The following is a 27,672-nucleotide window of genomic DNA, read 5'->3' on the forward strand; positions in this document are numbered from 1 at the left end:
ACTCCTTTTAAATACAAAAAATATTTTAAAGTGATTTTTGTGCGCGAATGTGGGCTCTTTTCTTAAGAAAATGTTTCATCTTGCCTATGAAAAATGTAATAAAACGTCAGTGAACTGTAAATTCGGATCAAAGATCACATAAATCAACCTCTGGCTGAAACAAATCGGAGGAATTGTATTTTCAAATGTTTTATAGGGAGTTATGAACGAGGAGCAAAGTTTCTCTCGGCAAACTGTACTCTTTTCTATTGTCTCCATCGAACGGAACAGACGTTTTTATATAAGTCTCTCTTCAGTAGAATTAGTTTTGATTTGTAATTAAATGTCTTAAAAACGGTTTTTATTTGTTTCATTTGAAAGGTACTCTCCGCAATTATTAAGTGGTATATGGTTTATAATTTTTTTTTTTGTGACATCCGTTTCAGAACAGATAGCTGGAATTGCGAGTTTAGCAGGTCATGGTAAATAGAGGCAATGTACGGAATGCAATGCGCGTTTAGCCATTGATTTTATTCTGTTGTAATCAAACCGCGTCCCTGAGATTATCTGCGGATGATTTAATATTGCCTTGCGATCATTTTGAGCAAGCACAAATTACATATAATCTGGCCATTGTCTCCGAACTGTGAATCTGCTGCTCTCGCTTCTGTCAGATACAGGCCCTACAGAACTGATACTGGTGATAAATTACTACGGTTCGTAAATGGTAAAAACTTCAGGAGCCAATTTTATTTTGAAATCGATGCATTATTTTTAGATGCGTATCAGATACAATAAAAGAAATGTGTGTCACCATCAACAATGACCGTTGCTCATTGGTATTTTGATTTTCACAAATTCTGCCGTTTTATTCAAATACCGGAGCCAACAACATGTGATTTTGGCGCCCAACTTGGGACGTCGGACATAAAATTTTGTATTTCTGAGGAGGAGATTAGTGTTTAACGTCCCGTCGACAACGAGGTCATTAGAGACGGAGCGCAAGCTCGGGTTAGGGAAGGACGGGGAAGGAAATCGGCCGTGCCTTTTTAAAGGAACCATCCCGGCATTTGGCCGAAAGGATTTAGGGAAATCACGGAAAACCTAAATCAGGATGGCCGGAGACGGGATTGAACCATCGTCCTCCCGAATGCGAGGCCAGTGTGCTAACCACTGCGCCACCTCCCTCGGTTGTGTAATTCTGATGTATGTTGTGTTTGAATTTTCATGTACCCAATCTGCGGGAAGACAAAACTGATGTGAAGATACAGTTGTTGTTTGATGTTAGACAGACTCGTGTCTGAAAGGAAAATTTGTTGTCGACTCGACAATGATTTCTGAAGAAAAGGTAAGCTTGCCTGCCTGAGCATGTTCGACAGCTTCTCATAATTCGGATATTTGGTGTACGGCTCATATTCTATAGTTAACAAAAATCAATTTATTGCTTTGTAATTGTAAAATAATACAAAGCGTTGTTAAAATTGAATATATACAACATGGCCGCTAAAAGCATTGCATCGTTAAAAAGCACTGCTAGCCATTAATCTGTCTTTTAAATGAGCGATACTCTTGTCGTATTAGATTACGAAATACTGTTGCGGCGCCCAAGCTTTTAAGCGTACCGTGGAATCAGCCATCAGCCTTCTTCCATATTGCAAATGATATTGAAAATCATCGGTTGCTTATAATAATATGAGAAAATTCGGGAAACCGGAGAAAAAGGAGATGGATCCCGACACACAAAAGCAAATTACAGTCTATGGCGATATTACACTCGAGCCAACTAAAGAAACTGCATGTCCGGAAGAACAGATGGCATCTTCATATCATTTTAGGCTAACCGGCTGATGACCTTCTTCAGTCCAGATGCACACTATTTGCCTTGAACTCTTACGGGACCCGGTGGATTGTCTGCCGCGAGTAATGGGTACAATGGCAGGAGCACTAGGAATGTAGTGTGTGGACTATAAGTTGAGTATGTGGGTCTCACGGGGAGCGCGCCGGTGATAAATCCCTGCAATCGCACTATCCTCTGTACCCTCCGTAGCTCATATGGATAGAGCGTCTGTCTTATAAGCAGGCGATCCCGGGTTCGAGTCCCGGTCGGGACACACATTTTCAAATGTCCTCGTTGATGAATATCAACGCTGTCAGCAGGTAATGGTATTGATTTAATTGTAATTTCCAGTTCTAATTTCTGCAACATGGTCGCTTGACTGGAATACAAATGAGGAGCTGAAATCCGTAAGGGCGTAACGCACACCGCCATCGATCCCACATTTAAGTGAATACCAGAGAAAGCAGTGATACATACGGCTTTTCGTAAATTTTCATTCATAAAATGGGGGCCTACAGAACAGATAAACCTGATTCACCATAAGATTAACAGATGTCAGAAGTAGGAATAAGTGTTACAGTCTCACAATCGACAATGATGTGCTTCAGACTCTTATGATTCTCATCGCCTTAAATCGATTGCTTTATGATAGAAATTCATAACTTAATATTCTATAATTCTTCGAGAAACCCCCAAAATAGGTTTAATGTCAGTACAGCTTTAACATATACTGGCCTCCGATCTAATTTTTCCTATATGGTGAGTTCAAATGGCTCTTAGCACTATGGGACTTAACATCTGTGGTCATCAGTCACCTAGAACTTAGAACTACTTAAACCTAACTAACCTAAGGACATCACACACATCCATGCCCGAGGCAGGATCCGAACCTGCAACCGTAGCGGTCAAGCGGTTCCAGACTGAAGCGCCTAGAACCGCACGGCCACACCGGCCGGCTATATGGTGAGTGAATTAGCGTATCTGACAACGGAACCTCCCCATCGCACCCCCCTCAGATTTAGTTATAAGTTGACACAGTGGATACGCCTTGAAAAAATGAACACAGATCAATCGAGAAAACAGGAAGAAGTTGTGTGGAACTATGAAAAAAATGAGCAAAATACACAAACTGAGTAGTCCATGCACAAGATAGGCAGCATCAAGGACAGCGTAGGCTGAGGAGCGCCGTGGTCCCGTGGTTAGCGAGAGCAGCTCCGGAACGAAAGGTCGTTGGTTCAAGTCTTCCCTCGAGTGAAATTTTCTTTCTTTATTTTCGCAAAGTTATGGTCTGTCCGTTGGTTCATTAACGTCTCTGTTCACTGTAATAAGTTTAGTGTCTGTGTTTTGCGACCGCACCGCAAAACCGTGCGATTAGTAGACGAAAGGACGTACCTCTCCAATGGGAACCGAAAAAATTTGATCGCAAGGTCATAGGTCAACCGATTCCTCCACAGGAAAACACGTCTGTTATATTCTATACGACACTGGTGACGGTATGTGCGTCACATGACAGGAATATGTTGTCGACCCACCTAACTTGTACACTTGGCGAATGAGTAAAAAGATTCTTCTACCTTGCCCGATTTAGGTTTTCTTGTGGATGTGATAACCACTTCCAAAAAAGTGATGAAAACATAAGAGTTTGTCACATACACACCGCAACAAATGAATGCAACAGTTTCACAGTCGCACAGTTTTCACTGTGCTCTGTCAAAACATTTGTTTTTAACGTTTTCAAATTTTTCCGTGTGGAGACCATCAAATCCTACATATGTCCAAGCAAATCTGAACATGTCTTGGAATTTTGGAGAGCGAAGTTGATTATGTGTGAGTGCCTGAACTTTGATAACTGTCTGAAAACAAAATTTTCGCTCGAGGGAGGACTTGAACCAACGACCTCTTGTTCCGTAGCTGCTCACGCTAACCGCGAGACCACTGTCCTTAATGTTGCCTATCTTGCGCATGGACTACTCAGTTTGTATATTTTGCTTATTTTTTTCATAGTTCCATACAACTTCTTCCTGTTTTCTCGATTGATCTGTGTTCAGTTTTTCAAGGCCTATCTTCTGTGCTAACTTATAACTAAATCTGAGGGGGGTGCGATGGGGTGGTTCCCTTGTGAGGAATGTGCTATCGTCTAACAGCATTTGTGCCTAGCGAACGGGAATAAAACTCGGCTGCAGTGTGCTACCATCTGGTGGCACTGACGTAAACTTCTAGTTGAGTGGCAAGTGCGTATCGTGAACCGTGTGCGTCTTTTACCAAATCCGTATGTATTTGGCCCCTAAGGAAATTACGTCACGGGAGTTGTGCATGCTCAAAAGCTTCTTAAAACGTGCACAACTGGAGGTGTACTCGCGATCCTGATGCCACGTTTCAGGGAGTCTAGAGGAGCAGTAGCGCGGTAGATTTAAGTGCCGTATCTTTCAGATTGCAGCATCATTGTTACGTTTAATAGAATTCAAAGAAAAATAACCAATAAATCCTCAAAGTTGTTGAAAGTTAGGGTGTTCACGTGGTCTTGTGTTCTTACACAGCAACCGCCACTGGCTACAAACGTATGTTTGCCTTGGTACTACTCCATTTGTCTGAAGCCATTAATGGGGATCACTGCAAAACTAAACCAGGACGGCAGGAAATGCCTCTGAACACTTGGGCACCTGGTTAGTCCAACTGGACGACAAATAGTCACACTGATGGGACTGATGGGAGGGGCATCCGCGCGCACACACACACACACACACACACACACAGCTGGCGAGACATGCAGCTTCACTCCACAACGCTGCTTACCGCAGCAGTCGCTCGTGGAACTGGACGCAGTAGGCGAGGGCAGCTTCCATGGTGGGCACCTCCGGCTGGCGAGCGCCGCGGCGGTCCACGGCCAGCCTCCCGGAGCAGCGCACCATGTCCGACAGCACGGCGAACTGGCCCGACGACAGGTGGATCATGGTCGCCATCAGCATGTCTGTCGTCTGAAAGACACACAACGCTTCTGCCTGTCACGGCCCTCTCCACCTCTCTGCACTATGGTACTGGTTTACTTAAGGATTTACTACTACTCGTCTCAACATTCTACACAAGTGGTGTAGAATGCTCAGGAGCAGTTACAGACATTGCGGACCGGCATCTCTGGCCACGTATGTAGCAGTGTTATTATTAACTGGTAGATCGGGAGATCGGGAGAATGAGGACAGGCAAAAGTTAGTAGAGATTCGTGCTGCTGTAAAACGATGCGCGAAGCATTCAACCACTACCACCGTCGTACCTTAGCAAAAAATCTTGCCGAAAACCCAAGGAAATTCTGGTCTCACGTAAAATCGGTAAGCGGGTCGAAGGCTTCCATCCACTCACTCACTGATCAGTCTGGCCTGGCAACGGAAGACAGCAAAACGAAAGCTGAAACTTTAAATTTAGCATTTAAGATATCTTTCACGCAGGAGGATCGTACAAATATACCGCCGTTTGAGTCTCGTAGAGATTCCCGTATGGAGGACATAGTGATAGATATCCCCGGGGCTGTGAAGCAGCTGAATGGCTTGAAAATAAATAAATCGCCAGGTCCTGATGGGATTCCAATTCGGTTTTACAGAGAGTACTCTACTGCATTGGCTCCTTACTTAGCTTGCTTTTATCGCGAATCTCAACGCAAAGTCCCGAGCGACTGGAAAAAAAGCGCAGGTGACGCCTGTATATAAGAAGGGTAGAAGGACGGATCCTCAAAATTACAGACCAATATCTTTAACATCGATTTGTTGTAGGATTATCGAACATATTTTCAGTTCGAATATAATGAATTTCCTTGAGACAGAGGAGTTGCTGTCCATGCATCAGCACGGTTTTAGAAAGAATCGCTCCTGCGAAACGCAACTCGCCCTTTTTTGACGCGATATCTTGCGAACCATGGATGAAGGGTATCAGACGGATGCCATATTCCTTGACTTCCGGAAAGCGTTTGACTCTGTGCCCCACTGCAGACTCCTAACTAAGGTACGAGAATATGGGATTGGTTCCCAAGTATGTGAGTGGCTCGAAGACTTCTTTAGTAATAGAATCCAGAACGTTGTCCTCGACGGTGAGTGTTCATCGGAGGTGAGGGTATCATCTGGAGTGCCCCAGGGAAGTGTGGTAGGTCCGCTGTAGTTTTCTATCTACACAAATGATCTTTTGGATAGGGTGGATAACAATGTGCGGCTGTTTGCTGATGATGGTGTGGTGTACGGGAAGGTGTCGTCGTTGATCACTGTAGGAGGATACAAGATGACATGTACAGGATTTGTGATTGATGTAAAGAATGGCAGCCAACTCTAAATATAGATAAATGTAAATTAATGCAGATGAATAGGAAAAAGAATCCCGTCCTGTTTGAATACTCCATTAGTAGTGTAGCGCTTGACACTGTCACGTCGATTAAATATTTGGGCGTAACATTACAGAGCGATATGAAGTGGGACAAGCATGTAATGGCAGTTGTGGGGAAGACGGATAGTCGTCTTCGGTTCATTGGTGGATTTTTGGGAAGATGTGGTTCATCTGTAAAGGAGGCCGCTTATAAAACACTAATACGACCTATTCTTGAGTACTGCACGAGCGTTTGGGATCCCTATCAGGTCGGATTGAGGGAGGACATAGAAGCAATTCAGAGGCGGGCTGCTAGATTTGTTACTGGTAGGTTTGATCATCACGCAAGTGTTATGGAAATACTTCAGGAACTCGGGTGGGAGTCTCTAGAGGAAAGGAGGCGTTCTTTTCGTGAATCGCTACTGAGGAAATTTAGAGAACCAGCATTTGAGGCTGACTGCAGTACAATTTTACTGCCGCCAACTTATATTTCGCGGAAAGACCACAAAGATAAGATAAGAGAGATTAGGGCTCGTACAGAGGCATATAGGCAGTCATTTTCCCCTCGTTCTGTTTGGGAGTGGAACAAGGAGAGAAGATGCTACTTGTGGTACGAGGTACCCTCCGCCACGCACCGTATGGTGGATTGCGGAGTATGTATGTAGATGTAGATGTAGCCTACAGAAATTCATATTTTATAAGCCCCCTATAGAGTAGCTATGGTGGGGGTGTGGTAAGTTACATGCCGGCCACCAAGTATTGATCATTAAACTCGGCACAATTCGGAACACTTCGCGTCGTCCGTTCGATATTTCAGATTGTTATCACATTCAGCGGCCCCAAAGTTGTGACTCTATAATCGCCTGAAGAGGTGTTGTTGTCCTGTCTGCACGAACGGCTGATTAATTTCTTTATTTGTGTGCCCATAGTGTCCGTAGTTGCTTTATAATTCTTGAGGGTGTTTTTGTTCTGTCATTGCAACTACAAAAATGCGTGACTGTTTTTTCACAAGACGCGTTTCGCCTTACTGAGGTAAAGCATCATCAGTGGTGATGATTTTCGGTTGATTTTTCGCTTACTTCGGGAAATGCCGTCTGCTGGCACATCGTTGTTTTTCTGCGTTAGACACTGATAATTTGGTCTAATTTTTAGTTTTTCTACAGCACTATGCATTATTATGTTTTTTGCAACACACTTTTATGCACAGCACTGTATTCTGTTTGTTTTTGTACTTCTAAGTATGTCTTGTGGTTTGTGTTTTGTAGTGTTGGCGAAATAACCTTTCCACTACTTTGCCTTTGCCTAGAACTTTTTTATTATGTTATTGTATTTGTGTAATTCTATTTAATTACGTTACTGTGTATTTATGTAGTGTGTAAGAGTAGGGAAATAATAGCGATGGAGGGATTTCTTTTTATTATTTTTTTTAGGGGAGGGAGAAACCATGATGGGTGAGCAAATGTGTATAGCAGTGTGATGGAGTGTGAGTTGGAGGAGAAGGTGAGAAGCGAGATGTGAAATGAAATAAACAGTTGGTCAATGACCAAATAAATATTGGAAACCAGACTCTGTATAAAATAACTGATGAAATTATATAAAAAAGAAAAGAGCGTTTTTCATCCATTATCCCCTCCCACTCTCACACAATTACCCCCCCCCCCTTACCGCTCCCACTGACAATTTCATTTCACTTTTCGCTCGTCACTTTCCATCGCTATTCCTTCCCTACTCTTACACAGTACATAAATACACAGGAACATAACTAAATAGAATTACACACATACAATAATCTAATTTAAAAAAGTTCTAGCCAAAGACAAAGTAGTGGAAAGGTTATATTGGCAACACAACAAACATAAACCAGAACACATATTTAGAAGTACAAAAAAAAGGGTTCAAAAGTGTGTGAATTCCTAAGGGACCAAACTGCTGAGGTCATCGGTCCCTTGACTTACACTCTATTTAAACTAACTTACGCTAAGAATAAGAACAACACACACATCCCTATGCCCGAGGGAGGCCTCGAACCTCCGGCGGGAGGGGCCGCGCAATCCGTGACATGGCGCCTCAAACCGCGCTGCCACTCCACGCGGCACTTAGAAGTAGAAAAACAAACAGAATAAAGTGGTATGCATGAAAGTGTGTTGTGAAAAACATAAGAAGTGCATAGTGCTACAGAACAACTAAAAATTAGACCAAAATTATCAGTATCTAAAGCAGAAAGGCAAAGATGTACTAGCAGACGGCATTTCCCGATCTAAGCGAGAAATCAACCGAAAATCACCACCACTGATGATGCTTTACCTGAATAAAGCGAAATGCGTCTTGTGAAAAAAAAAATCAGGCATTTTTGTAGTTGCAACGACAGAATAAAAATACCCTCAAGGATGGTTAATTGATGGATAACAGTAGGTGTACTCATATTTAAATGTTTATACAGTATGAGACAAGATCAAAAATGTTTACCATGTGTTTTGAATGTCATTTTTGCTACTCATTGCGTTATGTCACAACAGTCTTAATTTAATTTCGTATTCCTTCTTACAAAATGTACTGCATTTGAAGATTACCGTCTCTATAACGCGCGTTCACGAATCCGTGTTACTTTCGTTTTAAATTTATACCATAGAAGCTGACTGGTACCAAGCAGCAGTGGAAGACAAAGAAGAAAACGTTCACTCCTAACGCGTCCCCTCACCGCAGAACGACAAATCTATCTGCCCCTGTACCCAACTTCGCCCCTGAGGCAGCTGGTAAACTTTCCACTTCCTGTCTATAATCCATCCAGCATATTTTTGATTCAACGAATGTGTCAGTCACAGTAACAGTTGCAAATGGTAAGAATTTATTATTTAGTGGTTTTGGACATACATAACTTATCTTTCTTCAGAAGCTATTAAACGTTCACATTGGTACAAATGGAAATATATATCTGAAACGGGAAAAAAGAAACATTTATCTATTGCACCTTGAGCCGTGGTAAAAATTGCTGTTTTGAAGAGCGCGCCGCAGCGCGTAGTGTGAAGCAGTCGCCCTCCGTTTCTGGCGGTGGCGTCGCTGTGGCAATCGCAGCTTTGGTGTCTCCCTGTGGTGGGAAAGGGGAAAGGTTGAATGTTCACGTGCATTTAAGGGGGGCTATGAACTCGCCAGTGTGAAGTCTGGGGTCTGTCCCTCGTCCACATTTGTTAGGCAGTTAGTGTCTGTCTATCGTTCGGATCAACCTTTAAAGCCGGCAAAATGAGAGACTTTCCACTTCACCCTTAAGAGAACTCAGCGAGTGGTCGCCCAGTTGCGGCTTAGTTCCTGCATCTGAGTCTGCGCATTAGGCCGCCAGCCTGCTCTAGTTTGGTCAGGCAAATGGTCACTGGCGGTTGTCCGCCCCCGGTCAGTCGCTCGGTGTCAGTCGTACTGTGCAGTGATCGCGTGCGGAGCTGCGGGAGCGCTTACGATACTACACCCAGCCATAAGGACCCGCTTGCGGGTTACGTCTCGAGGGTGCGTAACGCTTTAAAACTTACACATACCAAGGACGCAGGAACGACCAACTGCGTTTTTATTAAAATACAGTTTGGCGCTCAGTATCATCTGAGGGCAAAGCAACCTCAGAAAGCATCTAGAATGGCATTTTCGTGTCTTTTCGCCGCTGCGGAATGTCTTGTGCAGGTGATGCCTTGGGGTCGAAGCGGTCTTCCGCTGTCGACAAAAGGCGCGTCTTGTTGCCGCGGGCCGCGTCTCCGGCCCTTTCGAGCGCTCCAGCTGCCGCAGAACCAGGCTCTGCCCCCCCCCCCTCCCCAAGATTAGGGAAAATATGGGCCAGGACCTGGGAGCCGGCCGCGGAACCGCAGAGAAGGTTTCCGCCGCCGCCGATCAGACCTCCGCGTCCACCAGGAAAATAGGGCCAGCAATGCAGCTGGGCCACCTAACGGTGTCAACGATGGCTGTAACTGGCACCCCCTTGGCAGCAACCCCACTTTCCGCTCCCGACATGGCGAGAAACACAGCAAATAATGCAGTAATACACAATACACCGACAACGAAATACATCATCAGTACTTGCGATCCCGCCCCCCCTAATCTCGTCCTAAGTCCGCTCCTGCTTGCCAACGCCACCGGTACACTTCCAGACTATATTGCATCCATGAAGAATGGCAAGCAGATGACCCGTCTGCCGATCAAAATCCTGCCCAAACCCACCCCCTCGTCTCAGTCTTCCACCCGTTCCAAATACCTTAAATCCCCTCCACACAAATCCACCACATCCAAACAGCGGCGTGCAAGGAAGGACAGGAAGGAGAAGCACTCCAAGGGGAAGACGCACTCCACCACCCCCACCCCAACCACTTCCACACCCTCTGAGGAGCCTGCGCCCCTGATAGCACCTGTCGTCGCCCTGGGAGGGGACCAGGAAACAACGGCACTGGAAGGGAACCGCGTAACTGGGCAGGATTCGGATGGTTTCGTGCTGGCGAGGAAAACCTTTCGCCAGCCGAGGCTTCCGCCGGCCCGGGGAGTGGAACCCACCCCGAACAGATGTCAGGCGGTGGCTGACGAGCCAGAGGCAACACAAAACAATACAACAGAAACACAAACACAGAACCAAGTCACCCACCACCTTCCCCCGATTGTCGCCGAGTTTTCACAAAGCTATGAAGAGCTCTTCGAGCTGTTGAAAGCAGAAATCGGGGGAGGCAGTTTCCAGGCAAAACCTGCCGGTGGAGATAAAATTAAAATTACACTACACACACTAGAAAACTACACTACAGTCAAAACACTTTTAAATAACAAAAACATACCCCACTACACGTTCCCCACAACAAAAACACGAAACAAAAACATAGTGATAAGAGACCTCCCAAGACGAGTGTCCCCCCAGGCAATCAAAACAGACTTGACTGCCCAGGGGTACGTCGTCAAGGTGGTCCAGCAAATGGGCAGCATTAACAGCAAGTGGCCACTATACCAGGCCACACTCCCAGACATCCCCCAAGACAAAAGGGAGATAAATATGGTCTTGGCTGTGCCTGTCACCACTGAACCACTGCGCTGTAAAAACAAGAGGGTGCAGTGCTTCAGGTGTCAGGGCCTAAGCCACATCGCCGCCTACTGCACCATACCAGTAAGATGCAGGAAGTGCGTCGAGGCCCACGACACAAGAACGTGCACACTACTACACACAGACCCACAAATAAGGTGCGCGCAGTGTGGCAAAAACCACACAGCGGGTTACCAAGGCTGTGAGGTCCACAAACGACACACACAGCAGGCAAAGGGCGCAAAGGCCGCCCCCCACACACGCAAACAAAACACCACGAACCCATCCAGACACACAAGAAAACAAAACATGACAACACACACGGACAAGGCCTGGGTAAAACCAAGGCTGGACACACCGAGGGCGACTTATGCGGAAGTGGTTTCTCCTCCAAGGAACCATGAAAGCGTGGCCCAATCACCACAACACCAGACACTATCACAAGAACAACACTGGGAAACACGCAGCAACAACGACCAGGTCCACCATGACAGAGAAAGCTCTAGGGAACCCCACACACCCCCCCCCCCTGGATCAGTTGTTAGGCGTAATGGTGCAGACCATGAACCTCGTCATGGAAATGATGAAGGAATTCAGGGAAGCCCAGAAGCAGAACACACAGATCCTCGTTGCCCTTCAGGCAGCAGTCCAGCAGTCGCTCCCCTCTGCGACTTCCTCAGTAGTTTCAAAACCCCAGAATAGACGACCAAACATCCAAGGCCTGACAATGTGCGTCTTTAATGCAGACGGCATTGTTAATCAAGAGGTCGAGTTCAGAGGACTCATAAAGGAGTTCTCCATCGACATATGCATGATGGGGGAAACCCACCTAAAACCGGGAATAAAAGCGACAGTTCCCAACTACGTTAGCTACCGTAAAGACAGGCCAACCCAAGGCGGAGGAGTGGCCATATATGTAAAAAGAGGGATCCCCCACCACCAGGTATTCTTACCAGCCACCAACAAAATCGAAGCAGTGGCGGTGGAAGTAACCACTGCCACTGGACCCCTAACAATTGTTGCAGTCTACCGACCCCCACAAGACCAGATAGATGAGGGAGACATAGCTGCTCTAGGGCAAATTGAAGGCAAACTCATAATAGGGGGAAAATTCAATGCCAAAAACCCTGATTGGAATTCTAGAGTAACCTCCAGAGCAGGCGCCAAACTGCAACTACTAGCACGCATCCACCACTTCGAAACTTGGGGTCCAGTCGAGCCCACACATTTTCCAAAAAATGGAGGCAGGCCCGACGTGTTAGACATAGCTCTCACTAGGAGGATCGCAGGGTTTGTGGCCGCAAGGACAATCAACAGAATGTCCTCTGACCACAACCCAGTGATTCTGGAGGTCGATGTGGGAGAATGGGTAGCACTCCCAAGGTACCAGACGTCGTACAAACGTACAGACTGGGAGCGATACCAAGAAACTGTCGCCTCTGATATCGCTCGCGCTCCGCCACCTACTGCCGAAACAGTAGAACAAGCGCTACAGGACCTAACAGGCACCATCTTGCAGGCAGCGGAAGAAACCACCCCTCCACAAAGGGATGGCCCACCGCCGCAAATACAGCTCCCGGAACACTTGCTAGCTCAAATTCGACATAAGAACAGAATGGCAAAAGGGTGGAAGATCACCAGAAATCAGGCCACCAGGAGGCTGCTCAATCGCCTACAGAGAGAACTGAAGGTAGCGCTCAATGAGCACAGAAACCAGCAATGGCAAAACCGCCTCACAGCTCTCAAAGTAGACGATCATACACTATGGCAAGCAACCAAACAGTTTACAAAAAGACACACTGGGATGCCGCCACTGCACGGCGAGCGTGGACTGGTCTACAGCCATGCTGGGAAGGCCAACGCCCTCGCCGACTCCTTCGAGAAGCAGTTCCAAGCGGCAGAACCCCAGGATGAAGAGCATGAAGAGGCAGTCAGTCGTCAACTGACTGTCTTCCTCAATGCCGAGGAGGACCCAGAGGACGAACCCATACTTTTTGCCCCCAAGGACGTGGCAAGAGTAATTAGGTCCCTCCCTACAAAAAAGGCGCCAGGGCACGACAGTGTCACTAATCAGTTAGTCAAAAATCTCCCACCCACAGCAATCACACACCTCGCGAACGTCCTCAACGAGATTACTCGATCCTGTGAGTTCCCAGCTTGCTGGAAACATGCAGAAGTGGTCGCTATACACAAACCAGGGAAATACCCTCTATTCCCGCAGCACTACAGGCCGATTAGCCTCTTGCCAACTCTCAGCAAGATCTATGAGCACCTCCTGCTAAAACCAATACAGGAACGTATTACCAGAGAGCAGCTGCTGCCGGATTTCCAATTTGGGTTCCGACAGAACCACTCTGCCCCACAACAGGTCATGAGAGTGGTTGAAGCAGCCACAGAAGGCTTCAACCACAGAGGGTACTGCGGGATAGTGCTACTAGATGTAGCCAAAGCCTTTGACTCAGTATGGCATAGAGCGCTACTCTACAAGTTATACACGCAAGGTTTCCCCGGGAGCATAGTTAAGCTGATTAAAAGCTATCTCACGAATAGGACTTTCTCTGTCAAAGCAAAACTGTCACCTCCACCAAAAGGCGTATTCGTGACGGGGTGCCACAGGGATCGGTCCTGGGGCCCGTTTTGTACAGTCTGTACACTGCAGACACTCCAAGGGCCCCCCTGGTGCACACTGCACAGTACGCTGACAATACAGCCTTCTACACGAGAAACGCGAACAAGGACCTGGTCATCCGTAGGCTACAAAGGGTTTTAGATGACACAGAAACTTGGGCCCGTCGCTGGCACAACACCATCAACTCTGAAAAGACACAGGCAATGCTGATTACCCGCAGGCTCGGAAGGCGCGAACCTCCTCAACTTCCCCCCCCCCCCCCCTCCATCTTCACCTAAACGGAACCCTACTCCCCTGGCGCAGAACCGCCAAGTACCTTGGCGTAACCTTGGACTCTCGTCTCACGTGGAAACACCACATAGACGAGGTCCACAGGAGGGTCTGCGCCAGAATGTCCATCCTATACCCAATCCTGAACTCAACCAGCTCCCTTCCATGCCCAGTAGCAGTAAACGTGTACCTGGCCCTGATCCGGCCAGTCATGGAATATGCATGCCCTGTCTGGGGATATGCGGCGAAGCAGCACCTGGACAAACTCCAGAGCCTGCAGAACCGCGCCCTCAGGAGGGCATTGCATTTACCCCTTGGATTCCCCACAGATGATCTGCACGCCGCAGCTGAAATCCCACTCCTGAGAGAGCGTTTCCAAGATCTGGCAAGGGCTTTCTATGAAGGTTCTTCCAGATCAGGAAACGCCCTCATCCCCTCCCTAGGTCGATATGACATGTCCCGCGATAAGCACAAGCGCCCTATGACGATCTTCGACGATTAAGTCGAAGAGAAAATTCCAGCACCAAATCCCTAATCCTGTTCCTTCCTATATAACACCAATCAACTCGCCTACCTCAGGCAAGTACCAGACACAGACAGAACAATCATGACATATCACAGACACCAAAAAACTATAGAAAAATCACACACACACGTTCACAGGGGAGTAAAAGCCGAAAGGATGCAAACTCCCCCCTCACACTTCCCCAAAGAGGGGAAAGTAAAAGATGAGAGCAGCAGCAACCGTCCCTGGTGGCTCAGATAGACATTCGCTGCTCGGCCGCCGAGCCGGACGGACGTGTGGCGGCAGCGCTAGGAGGGCTGGCGTAAACAGCGGCTGTGTGGCTGTTAGGAAGGTCAGTAGAGTGCTTTGTTTACTTTGCATCTTTCAGTGACTTAAAATGACAAAATGAACGAAATTAACTGTGAAAGAAGAGATACGGTCAGATTCACTTTTGATTGGACCTGCAAAAGACCAAAGGCTTTTGAGATTAAAAGGTGGCTTTCAGAAACAGTTAAGATCACAGGAGACGAAATTATTGGCGTTCATCTTTCTTTTGTTTCCAATTCTGTCTTTTTGAAATTGATTTCCTCTGATTTGTGCTCCTCGATAGTTGACAAGTGTGGTGGCAAAATGAAATTTAATCATGCAGACGGAACCGTTAGTGACGTTCTTGTTTCCCATGCTGGGCTAGGCATTCGAACAGTGAGAGTTTTCGAACTGCCGTTCGAGGTCCCTGCCGGGGCAATCAATGCTGCTCTTCAGCCCTATGGTAGGGTTATATCTAATATTGCAGAAAAATGGTCGGAGCAATATATGTTTCCGGTTTTGAATGGAGGTAGACAGATTAACATTGAGCTCTTAAGACACATCCCTTCTTACTTGAATATCTGTGGCCATCGCGCTCTCATAATTTATGATGGGCAGCCACGGACTTGTGCGTTATGTAACGCCACAGGGCACGTCAGAAGTGAGTGCAGTAGAAGCCGTGTTCCTCAGTTACCGACTAACGAGGCGGCTGTCCCAGGGCAAGTTGTTAGCATGCAAGTAACGTACGCTGCCGCGGCAGCTAGCCGGGCCCCCTATCAACAGAATATGGCCGAGCAGGCGGGACCTTCCGACGGGCGCACGGAAACGGGCAGCACCGCGGAGTTGACTAACGACGACAATCAGAATCTGGCCAGTAATGACGTCACTGAGGACGCACCGCGCTTGCCCTCTGAGTCTGACAACTCTTCCAACGAGCGACAAGCTTCATCGATAATACCTGATGTAGACATGGTAGAGTACGAAGCGGTAGTTACACACGAAACGGCCAACATCCTAGAGGGAACTGCAGTGGATGGACATAAAGAAGAAGTGATGCAACAAATAACTGACAACCACACAGATGACAGGACACCACAGACAGGTTCAGGAAACATCAAAGGAAAAGGGGGGGCGCAAGAAGACGAACCAATGACATCACCCATCTCACGTGTCGTAGAAACAGCAGCAACGGCCGACTCCGAAATTAACGGAGCTCAAAAATCTTCCACCACGAAGGCGGGACAAGTGACTTCTCCTCGACCTTCCATGGAGTCGCCAGGAAGTTCACCAAATATTTCACCGACGATTTCACCGAAATCATCAAAAAATAAAAAGAGACGAAAGGCACATCAAGCTGCAGAGAACTTGGCCCCTCCTTTAAGAGAGCGGCTGAGGAAGATGCAGGAGACCGAAAAGAAGGACGAAGATACACAAAAGGAAGCGGTCAGCGAGTCTTCGGATCGGAACAAGAAACAAGAACGGGCTGACACGCCACACGGAACATTTGAATCCTTGCATGACAATACGACATCAGATATGGACAATGAAACCCGACTTGGACAAGGACATAGACACCACATCACCGCGCCACGATTTAACTGGGCGGACGAAAAGGAGGATCAGACCGATGCAATGGGGGCGGAACGGGCTTTTGAGGAAGAATTTTTTTATTAAAAATTGTCACACCGAACTCTAAGAGGAAAGAAAAAAAGAAAAAAGAAGGAAAACCTTCAATGGAATAAAAGTAAAATAAAATAACACTATGTATATCTAACCAGAAGTTATTGTACGCGGTTTCAATAACGTGTCCTCTATTTACTGTCTTGTAGCGTCTCACAGTGGAACATACATATAACGTGACCATCCTCAACATAAACAAAATTCAGAGTCGAGCAAAGGTGGCTGCACTGAAGGACTTTCTGTATCAGTCAGATACAGATATCGCCTTCCTGCAGGAAGTTAATGTCAAAGAATTGTATGTTTCAGGGTACAAAGAGGTGTTGAATGTTGTTCCAGAAAACGCGTGTGGAACAGCCATCCTTGCTAAAGAAGGGATCGAGATGACAAACGTGTGCCTTTTAGAGTCGTGGAGGGGAATTAGCTGCAAAATTTTTAACACCACTTTTATAAACCTTTACGCACCATCAGGCAACAATGTGAGACGAGAGAGGGCAGCCTTTTTTAAAAGTGACATTTTATTTCTACTCCAAGAAAACCCTGCAGACATTGTCATTGGTGGAGATTTTAATTGCGTTTTAAATAAAAAGGATCAGCGACCAAATTTTAACTTCTCCCAAGAACTGCAGGCGTTGGTTTGACGCGTGGGAAATAAAATATCTGACGCTGGTACGCTTCACATATATCACTGGTTCTACACAGAGCAGAATCGACGGAATATATGTGACCCCCACTTTAGACACCAAAATCAGTAGTATCGAGGTGGCACCTAATAGGTTCCCAATTCACGGAAGTAGTAAATGACGTCTTGAGGGGAGAGGAAATTCCTGCTGCTTTCAAGGAAAGTGTAACTGTACTACTTCCAAAGGGAAGGAGTACGACACGAAAGATATTACTAAAATGAGGCCGATCAGTCTAATGAACTCAGATTATAAGGTAGTTTCACGTGTAATTAAAGAACGAATGGGACCGATTTTAGAAAAAGTCAGTGGATGCCACCAGACGTGTCTCCCCCGACGTACCATTTTTAAGACTGTATGTGAATATCAAGACATTATTCCTATTTTCTCATCATCGTTAGCGAATGGTGGCATTGTCTTCATTGATTTTGCTAAAGCGTTTGACAGAGTCAACTACGGATATCTGTTCAGAACCTTGAAACACATAGGTTTCAATGATGGCAACTTCGCGGTTTTAATGAACCTCGTCAGAGGCATACGAACCAAAATCTCGATCAATGGACAATATACTAATGAAGTATTGATATCTAGTGGAGTTCCTCAGGGAAGGCCCCTATCCATGTTGTTTTATGTGGTTTCTCTGGAACCCCTTTTACGGCTTTTGAACGCAACCTTACAAGGCATAACAATAATTGGGCTGAAGACGGTCACAAATGCATACGCTGACGATGTGGGAGTTATAGTAAGGAGCCATGATGACTGTGCCCAGCTAACGGACAAGTTATTGCTTTAAAGCAGGGTAACTGGTGCGAGGATAAATGAAACGAAAAGTTCCTTTTTAAATTTACAGGGTCTTGACAATGTGCAGCTACTGTGGGCAAACCGGGTGGACCGTCACACTGCTTTGGGCGTAACTTTTTAACAACGGCTGCTAATTGGAAACAGGTGTTAGGAAAAATGAGAGGTAGCTTAATACTGCATGAAACGAGAGACTTAAATATCAAGCAACGAATTAAACTAATAAACTGTGCAGTTCTTTCGAAAGTTGCATACGTCGCTCAGATTTTAGCAACACCTCCAGACATAGCGAAATCTATAATGAGCACAATCTGTCGATACGTATGGAAAGGCCATATTTTTAGAGTAGCAGTAGGAACGACTACATCGAGACCCGAAAACGAAGGCCTAGGGCTGACAGACCTTAGGAGGAAAAACACTGCCCTCTTCAAATAAAAGAACGCTAAAACTTATAGAGACGCAGCCGAACAGCATAACTGCCGCTCTATTTGACCTCCTTAAACCCGAAAGCATGCAGCAGCCAGAAGATGTTCACAACAAAAATTACAACCTAAAGCATATTAAGGATTTTTATGTGGAATTAAGCTACTTGACATGCATTTTAACAAACAAAAATAAGAGGACAAGTAGATATAAAGTAGAGCAGTTACAATCACGTGAAACAAATGGCTCTGAGCACTATGGGACTTAACAGCTGTGGTCATCAGTCCCCTAGAACTTAAAACTACTTAAACCTAACTAATCTAAGGACATCACACACATCCATGCCCGAGGCAGGATTCGAACCTGCGACCGTAGCAGTCGAGCGGTTCCGGACTACGCGCCTAGAAACGCGAGACCACCACGGCCGGCACAATCACGTGAAAACCAAAATAAAATGGAGCAGAAGTATCCCAGCAAGAACTGGGAATAAGTATGGACTAATATAAATAACAAAACACTGACTACGGAAGTGCAAGCATCATGGTACAGAGTTGTCAACAACATAATTAGTACCAATGAAAAATTGTATTCAGTAGGACAACATGCAACCAATGTGAGCCAAAAATGTCACAATTTGGACTCCTTAAAGCATCGCTTCATCTGTAATGGATAGAAGAATATTTGGAATGACATTGTGTTGCACGTCGCTTTTCTCAAACGGACCGATGGAAGAGAGATCACACTACACGATATACTCTTCTCAGAAGAAGTTTCCTTTCCACCACAAAAAAACAATGTCATCTTGTGGCTACTCGGAAATTTTGTCAATTATGTTGTCAACAACAAAGGTAGTGACAATCTGCAAGAATATCGAGAATATATGAAAAATGAATACTTCAAAATATACCGGAACAAAGACCAGAAAAAGAAGTTCAGGAATATGATGCAAATTTTGTTTCAGAAACAAGGAATCGGTTAATACCTAAATAATATGAAATCGACGGAACACGATAGACTGCCAAAGTAGGGGATTGCTGTTGAGGGTGAAGTACGGTGGGGACTTACAAGGGAACCTCCCCATCGCACCCCCCTCAGATTTAGTTATAAGTTGGCACAGTGGATAGGCCTTGAAAAAGTGAACGCAGAATAATCGAGAAAACAGGAAGAAGTTGTGTGGAACTATGAAAAAACAAGGAAAATATACAAACTGAGTAGGCCATGGGCAACATAGGGCACATCAAGGATGATGTGAGCTCAAAAGCGCCGTGGTCCTGTGGTTAGCGTGAGCAGCTGCGGAGCGAGAGATCCTTGGTTCAAGTCTTCCCTCGAGTGAAAAGTTTAAATTTTTATTTTCAGACAATTATCAGAGTTCAGGCACTCACACATAATCAACTGCGCTCTCCAAAATCCCAGGACATGTTCAGATTTGCTTGGACATATGCAGGATTTGACGGTCTACACACGGAAAAATTTGAAAACTTTAAAAACATATGTTTTCATAGAGCACAGAGAAAACTGTGCGACTGTGAAACTGTTACATTTATTTGTTGCAGTTTATGTGACACACTCTTATGTTTTCATCACTTTTTTGGGAGTTATTGTCACATCCACAACAAAACCTAAATCGGGCAAGGTAGAAGAATCTTTTTACCCGTTCGCCAAGTGTGCAAGTTAGGTGGGTCGACAACATATTCCTGTCATGTGACGCACATGCCGTCACCAGTGACGTATAGAATATATCAGACGTGTTTTCCTGGATCACATGTTTTCGGTTCCCATTGGAGAAGCACGTCCTTTCGTCTATTGATCGCACTGTTTTGCGTTGCGGTCGCAAAACACAGACACTAGACTTATTACACTGAACAGAGCCGTCAATGAACGAACGGACAGATCATAACTTTGCAAAAATAAAGTAAGTAAACTTTTCGCTCGAGAGAAGACTTGAACCAAGGACCTCTCGCTCCGCAGTTGCTCACGCTAACCACGTGACCACGGCGCTTCTGTGCTCACAGCCTCCTTGATATTGCGTATGTTGTCCATGGACTACTCAGTTTGTATATTTTGCTTATTTTTTCATAGTTCCACAAAACTTCTTCCTGTTCTCTCGATTGATCTGCGTTCAGGTTTTCAAGGTCTATCCGCTGTGCCAAATTATAACTAAATCTGAGGGGGGTGCGATGGGGAGGTTCCCTTGTAAGTCCCCACCGTACTTCACCCTCAACAGCAATCCCCTACTTTGGCAGTCTATCGTGTTCCGTCGATTTCATATTATTTAGGTATTAACCGATTCCTTGTTTCTGAAACAAAATTTGCAATCCCCAGTATAATAGAGTTATTTTCACGGTAATCTATTCGGATTACAATTTTCTAACATTTTCTTCAAGATGCAATTCAGTTTCATAACCCAATAAAAAAAAAAGAATGTGGAGCATTGAAGCTCGCCGAAGAAGGCGCTTGAATGTTCTCGTTAAAACAAATTAGACAACTAATTATCACTGAGAGACTCACAGAGGGTTTAAGAAAAATCTAGAATGTCAGTATATTTGGAAGGTGCAGGCCGCTAGTGAAGATTTGTCGATGTATGTGGAAAGGGTAAGGGTAGCTTCGCAGGCCTTGCTAAGTGATTTGACAGAAAAATAATTAATTGCAGTAATGCTTGAAGGAATGGCGGCTGCTGATAAAATAAATTTTATATTTAAATTACCCCCGAAGACATGGGAAGAACTCTTTGTTACTGCTACTTCTGCTTCTGCATTAAAGTTGAGTGAGGACTTAAAGAGTGTTAATGTGTTGGCCGCGAGAGAAGGAAAATTTTGAGGTAGAAAGATACAATCCAAGCGGAAGTTATCAGGGCATACCTAGGAAATGTTTTCGATGTGATGCTATTGCACATTTAGTTAGGGGTTGTCCGGTTTCACGTGGGGCAAGAAATACTAAACGACATAAGGGCAGACGGCATGTTTCTGGTAGTAACTTATTGTTTAGTGAGGGGCCTGACGTAGTTGCTGATTCCCGATTATACTTACCTTATATTTGTCTTAATTTGGATCAGGAACCTCTGTGCGCTTTATTGGATATGGGTAGCACGTATTCCTTACTTAATGAGGCTTGGTTTCTGAAACTAAGCAATCTTACCAAACTGAACCCTAAAAACATTCCGCTTCGGAGATGTCGTGTGGGCAATGGCCAGGTGTTGCCTCTGTCAGGGTGGGTTAAGGGTAGTGTTGCGGTAGAGCAGTTTTCATGGCCAATGACCTTTGCTCTCGTTGCTAGCTTGCCGGAAAATATGGTGTTGGGTTGTGATATCTTTTCAAAAACTCAACTAGTTTTGGATTATTCCGGAGGTAAGTTTTCTTTTAAGTTTGAGCCAAATCAGAAGTTTGGATTTCGTGAATGTCGAGTGGCGTTAACATCCACGCCACCTTCCTTGTCAGTCACTCCTATTAATGATATTGATCTCTGGATCTGTCATCTTTCTCCGCGGCAGGGCCAATAGGTCCATGAGTTGTTGGTGCGTTTCCTGGCTTATTTTGTGATAAACTTGGGGTAACGAAAAAATTAGAATGTTATATTCGTTTGACTGACAATATCCCGGTTAGACAGTCCCCATATCGTCTCTCACCACGTAAGATGAGAATATTGCAGGAAAAGGTACAGAAGATGTTAGATCAAGAGGTTATCCGTCCCTCGACTTCTCCGTATGCCTCTCCGATATTCTTGAAAATATTGCAGGAAAAGGTACAGAAGACGTTAGATGAAGAGACTATCCGTACCTCGACTTCTCCGTATGCCTCTCCGATATTCTTGAAAATATTCCAGGAAAAGGTAAAGAAGATGTTAGATCAAGAGGTTATCCGTCCCTTGACTTCTCCGTATACCTCTCCGATATCCTTGAAAATATTGCAGGAAAAGGTACAGAAGATGTTATATCAAGAGGTTATCCGTCCCTCGACTTCTCGGTATACCTCTCCGATATCCTTGAAAATATTGCAGGAAAAGGTACAGAAGATGTTATATCAAGAGGTTATCCGTCCCTCGACTTCTCCGTATGCCTCTCCGTATTCTTGAAAATATTGTAGGAAAAGATACAGAAGATGCTAGATCAAGAGGTTATCCGTCCCTCGACTTCTCCGTATGCCTCTCTGATATTCTTGAAAATATTGCAGGAAAAGTTACAGAAGACGTTAGATCAAGAGGTTATCCGTCCCGCGACTTCTCTGTATACCTCACCGATATACTTGAAAATATTGCAGGAAAAGGAACAGAAGATGTTAGATCAAGAGGTTAATCGTCCCTAGACTTCTCCGTATGCTTCTCCGATATTCTTGAACATGTTGCAGGAAAAGGTACAGAAGATGTTAGATCAAGAGGTTAATCGTCCCTAGACTTCTCCGTATGCCTCTCCGATATTCTTGAAAATATTGCAGGAAAAGGTACAGAAGATGTCAGATCAAGAGGTTATCCGTACCACAACTTCTCCGTATGGCTCTCCGATATTCTTGAAAATATTGCAGGAAAAGTTACAGAAGACATTAGATCAAGAGGTTATCCGTCCCTCGACTTCTCCGTATGCCTGTCCGATATTCTTGAATATATTGCAGGAAAAGGTACAGAAGATGTTAGATCAAGTGTTTATCCATCCCTCGACTTCTCCGTATGCCTTTCCGATATTCTTGAAAATATTGCAGGAAAAGATGCAGATGATGCTCGATCAAGAGGTTATCTGTCCCTCGACGTCTCCGTATGCCTCTCCAATATTCATGAAAATATTGGAGGAAAAGGTACAGAAGATAATAGATCAAGAGGTCATCCGTCCCTCGACTTCTCCGTATGCCTCTCCAATATTCTTGAAAATATTGTACGAAAAGGTACAGAAGACGTTAAATCAAGAGGTTATCCGTCCCTCGACTTCTCCGTATGCCTCTCCGATATTCTTGAAAATATAGCAGGAAAAGGTACAGAGGATGTTAGATCAAGAGGTTATCCGTCCCTCGACTTCTCCGTATGCCTCTCCGATATTCTTGAAAATACTGCAGGAAAAGGTACAGAAGATGTTAGATCAAGAGGTTATCCGTCCCTCGACTTCTCCGTATGCCTCTCCGATATTCTTGAAAAATTGCAGGAAAAGGTACAGAAGATGTTAGATCAAGAGGTTATGTGTCCCCTCGACTTCCCGTATGCCTCTCCGATATTCTTGAAAATATTGCAGGAAAAGGTACAGAAGATGTTAGATCAAGAGGTTATCCATCCCTCGACCTCTCCATATGCCTCTCCGATATTCTTGAAAATGGTGCAGGTAAAGGTACAGAAGATGTTAGATCAAGAGGTTATCTGTCCCCTCGACTTCCCGTATGCCTCTTAGATAATCTTGAAAATATTGCAGGAAAAGGTACAGAAGATGTTAGATCAAGAGGTTATGTGTCCCCTCGACTTCCCGTATGCCTCTCCGATATTCTTGAAAATATTGCAGGAAAAGGTACAGAAAACATTAGATCAAGAGGTTGTCCGTTCCTCGACTTCTCCGCATGACTCTCCGATATTCTTGAAAATATTGCAGGAAAAAGTGCAGAAGACCTTAGATCAAGAGGTTATCTGTCCCTCGACTTCTCCGTATGCCTCTCCGATATTCTTGAGAATATTGCAGGAAAAGGTACAGAAGATGTTAGATCAAGAGTTTATCCATCCCTCTACTTCTTTGTATGCCTCTCCTCTCCGATGTTCTTGAAAATATTGCAGGATAGGGTACAGAAGATGTTAGATCAAGAGGTTATCCGTCACTCGACTTCTCCGTATGACTCTCTGATATTCTTGGAAATATTGCAGGAAAAGGTACAGAAGATGGTAGATCAAGAGGTTATGCATCCTTCGACTTCTCCGTATGCCTCTCCGATATTCTCGAAAATATTGCAGGAAAAGGTATAGAAGACGTTAGATCAAGAGGTTATCCGTCCCTCGACTTCTTCGTATGCCTCTCCGATATTCTTGAAAATATTGCAGGAAAAGGTGCAGAAGATGTTAGATCAAGAGGTTATCCATCCCTCGACTCCTCCATATGCCTCTCCGATATTCTTGAAAATATTGCAGGAAAAGGTACAGAAGATGTTAGATCAAGAGGTTATGTGTCCCCTCGACTTCCCGTATGCCTCTCCGATATTCTTGAAAATATTGCAGGAAAAGGTACAGAAGATGTTAGAGCAGGAGGTTATCGATCCCTCGACTTCTCCATATGCCTCTCCGATATTCTTGAAAATATTGCAGGAAAAGTTACAGAAGACGTTAGATCCAGAAGTTATCCATCCCTCGTCTTCTCCGTATGCCTCTCCGATATTCTTGAAAATGTTGCAGGAAAAGGTACAGAAGATGTTAGATCAAGAGGTTATCCGTCCCTCGACTTCTCCGTATGCCTCTCTGATATTCTTGAATATATTACAGGAAAAGGTACAGAAGATGTTAGATCAAGAGGTTATCCGTCCCTCGACTTCTCCCTATGGCCCTCGGATATTACTGAAAATATTGCAGGAAAAGGTACAGAAGACGTTAGATCAAGAGGTTATCCGTCCCGCGACTTCTCTGTATACCTCACCGATATACTTGAAAATATTGCAGGAAAAGGAACAGAAGATGTTAGATCAAGAGGTTAATCGTCCCTAGACTTCTCCGTATGCTTCTCCGATATTCTTGAACATGTTGCAGGAAAAGGTACAGAAGATGTTAGATCAAGAGGTTAATCGTCCCTAGACTTCTCCGTATGCCTCTCCGATATTCTTGAAAATATTGCAGGAAAAGGTACAGAAGATGTCAGATCAAGAGGTTATCCGTACCACAACTTCTCCGTATGGCTCTCCGATATTCTTGAAAATATTGCAGGAAAAGTTACAGAAGACATTAGATCAAGAGGTTATCCGTCCCTCGACTTCTCCGTATGCCTGTCCGATATTCTTGAATATATTGCAGGAAAAGGTACAGAAGATGTTAGATCAAGTGTTTATCCATCCCTCGACTTCTCCGTATGCCTTTCCGATATTCTTGAAAATATTGCAGGAAAAGATGCAGATGATGCTCGATCAAGAGGTTATCTGTCCCTCGACGTCTCCGTATGCCTCTCCAATATTCATGAAAATATTGGAGGAAAAGGTACAGAAGATAATAGATCAAGAGGTCATCCGTCCCTCGACTTCTCCGTATGCCTCTCCAATATTCTTGAAAATATTGTACGAAAAGGTACAGAAGACGTTAAATCAAGAGGTTATCCGTCCCTCGACTTCTCCGCATGCCTCTCCGATATTCTTGAAAATATAGCAGGAAAAGGTACAGAGGATGTTAGATCAAGAGGTTATCCGTCCCTCGACTTCTCCGTATGCCTCTCCGATATTCTTGAAAATACTGCAGGAAAAGGTACAGAAGATGTTAGATCAAGAGGTTATCCGTCCCTCGACTTCTCCGTATGCCTCTCCGATATTCTTGAAAAATTGCAGGAAAAGGTACAGAAGATGTTAGATCAAGAGGTTATGTGTCCCCTCGACTTCCCGTATGCCTCTCCGATATTCTTGAAAATATTGCAGGAAAAGGTACAGAAGATGTTAGATCAAGAGGTTATCCATCCCTCGACCTCTCCATATGCCTCTCCGATATTCTTGAAAATGGTGCAGGTAAAGGTACAGAAGATGTTAGATCAAGAGGTTATCTGTCCCCTCGACTTCCCGTATGCCTCTTAGATAATCTTGAAAATATTGCAGGAAAAGGTACAGAAGAGGTTAGATCAAGAGGTTATGTGTCCCCTCGACTTCCCGTATGCCTCTCCGATATTCTTGAAAATATTGCAGGAAAAGGTACAGAAAACATTAGATCAAGAGGTTGTCCGTTCCTCGACTTCTCCGCATGACTCTCCGATATTCTTGAAAATATTGCAGGAAAAAGTGCAGAAGACCTTAGATCAAGAGGTTATCTGTCCCTCGACTTCTCCGTATGCCTCTCCGATATTCTTGAGAATATTGCAGGAAAAGGTACAGAAGATGTTAGATCAAGAGTTTATCCATCCCTCTACTTCTTTGTATGCCTCTCCTCTCCGATGTTCTTGAAAATATTGCAGGATAGGGTACAGAAGATGTTAGATCAAGAGGTTATCCGTCACTCGACTTCTCCGTATGACTCTCTGATATTCTTGGAAATATTGCAGGAAAAGGTACAGAAGATGGTAGATCAAGAGGTTATGCATCCTTCGACTTCTCCGTATGCCTCTCCGATATTCTCGAAAATATTGCAGGAAAAGGTATAGAAGACGTTAGATCAAGAGGTTATCCGTCCCTCGACTTCTTCGTATGCCTCTCCGATATTCTTGAAAATATTGCAGGAAAAGGTGCAGAAGATGTTAGATCAAGAGGTTATCCATCCCTCGACTCCTCCATATGCCTCTCCGATATTCTTGAAAATATTGCAGGAAAAGGTACAGAAGATGTTAGATCAAGAGGTTATGTGTCCCCTCGACTTCCCGTATGCCTCTCCGATATTCTTGAAAATATTGCAGGAAAAGGTACAGAAGATGTTAGAGCAGGAGGTTATCGATCCCTCGACTTCTCCATATGCCTCTCCGATATTCTTGAAAATATTGCAGGAAAAGGTACAGAAGATGTTAGATCAAGAGGTTATCTGTCCCCTCGACTTCCCGTATGCCTCTCTGATAATCTTGAAAATATTGCAGGAAAAGGTACAGAAGGTGTTAGATCCAGAGGTTATCCGTCTTTCGACTTCTCCGTATGCCTCTCCAATATTCTTGAAAATATTGCAGGAAAAGGTACAGAAAACATTAGAATAAGAGGTTGTCCATCCCTCGACTTCTCCATATGCCTCTCCGATATACTCTAAAATATTGCAGGAAAAAGTACAGAAGACGTTAGATCAAGATGTTATCTGTCCCACGACTTCTCCGTATGCCTCTCCGATATTCTTGAAAATATTGCAGGAAAAGGTACAGAAGATGTTAGATCAAGAGGTTATCTGTCCCTCTACTTCTCCTTATGCCTCTCCTCTCCGATAATCTTGAAAATATTGCAGGATAAGGTACAGAAGATGTTAGATCTAGAGGTTATCCATCCCTCGACTTCTCCGTATGCCTCTCCGATATTCTTGAAAATATTGCAGATAAGGTACAGAAGGTGTTAGATGAAGAGGTTATCTGTCCCTCGACTTCTCCGTATG

At 44.7% G+C, this 27,672-nt stretch overlaps 1 protein-coding gene across 2 annotated transcripts in view; it reads right to left on the minus strand.

Annotated features, from left to right (window-relative positions):
- Positions 1 to 27,672, minus strand: part of LOC126455451 (uncharacterized) — a 237,078-nt gene that overhangs the window by 142,436 nt on the left and 66,970 nt on the right. For both annotated transcript variants that reach the window (XM_050091203.1, XM_050091202.1), the window contains exon 2: positions 4,610 to 4,791. In XM_050091203.1, the coding sequence (XP_049947160.1) occupies positions 4,610 to 4,791 (182 nt within the window). The remainder of the gene's footprint in view (positions 1 to 4,609; positions 4,792 to 27,672) is intronic.

Source organism: Schistocerca serialis, chromosome 2, assembly GCF_023864345.2.
Source record: "Schistocerca serialis cubense isolate TAMUIC-IGC-003099 chromosome 2, iqSchSeri2.2, whole genome shotgun sequence".
In the NCBI taxonomy this organism is placed as follows: Eukaryota; Metazoa; Arthropoda; class Insecta; order Orthoptera; family Acrididae; genus Schistocerca; species Schistocerca serialis.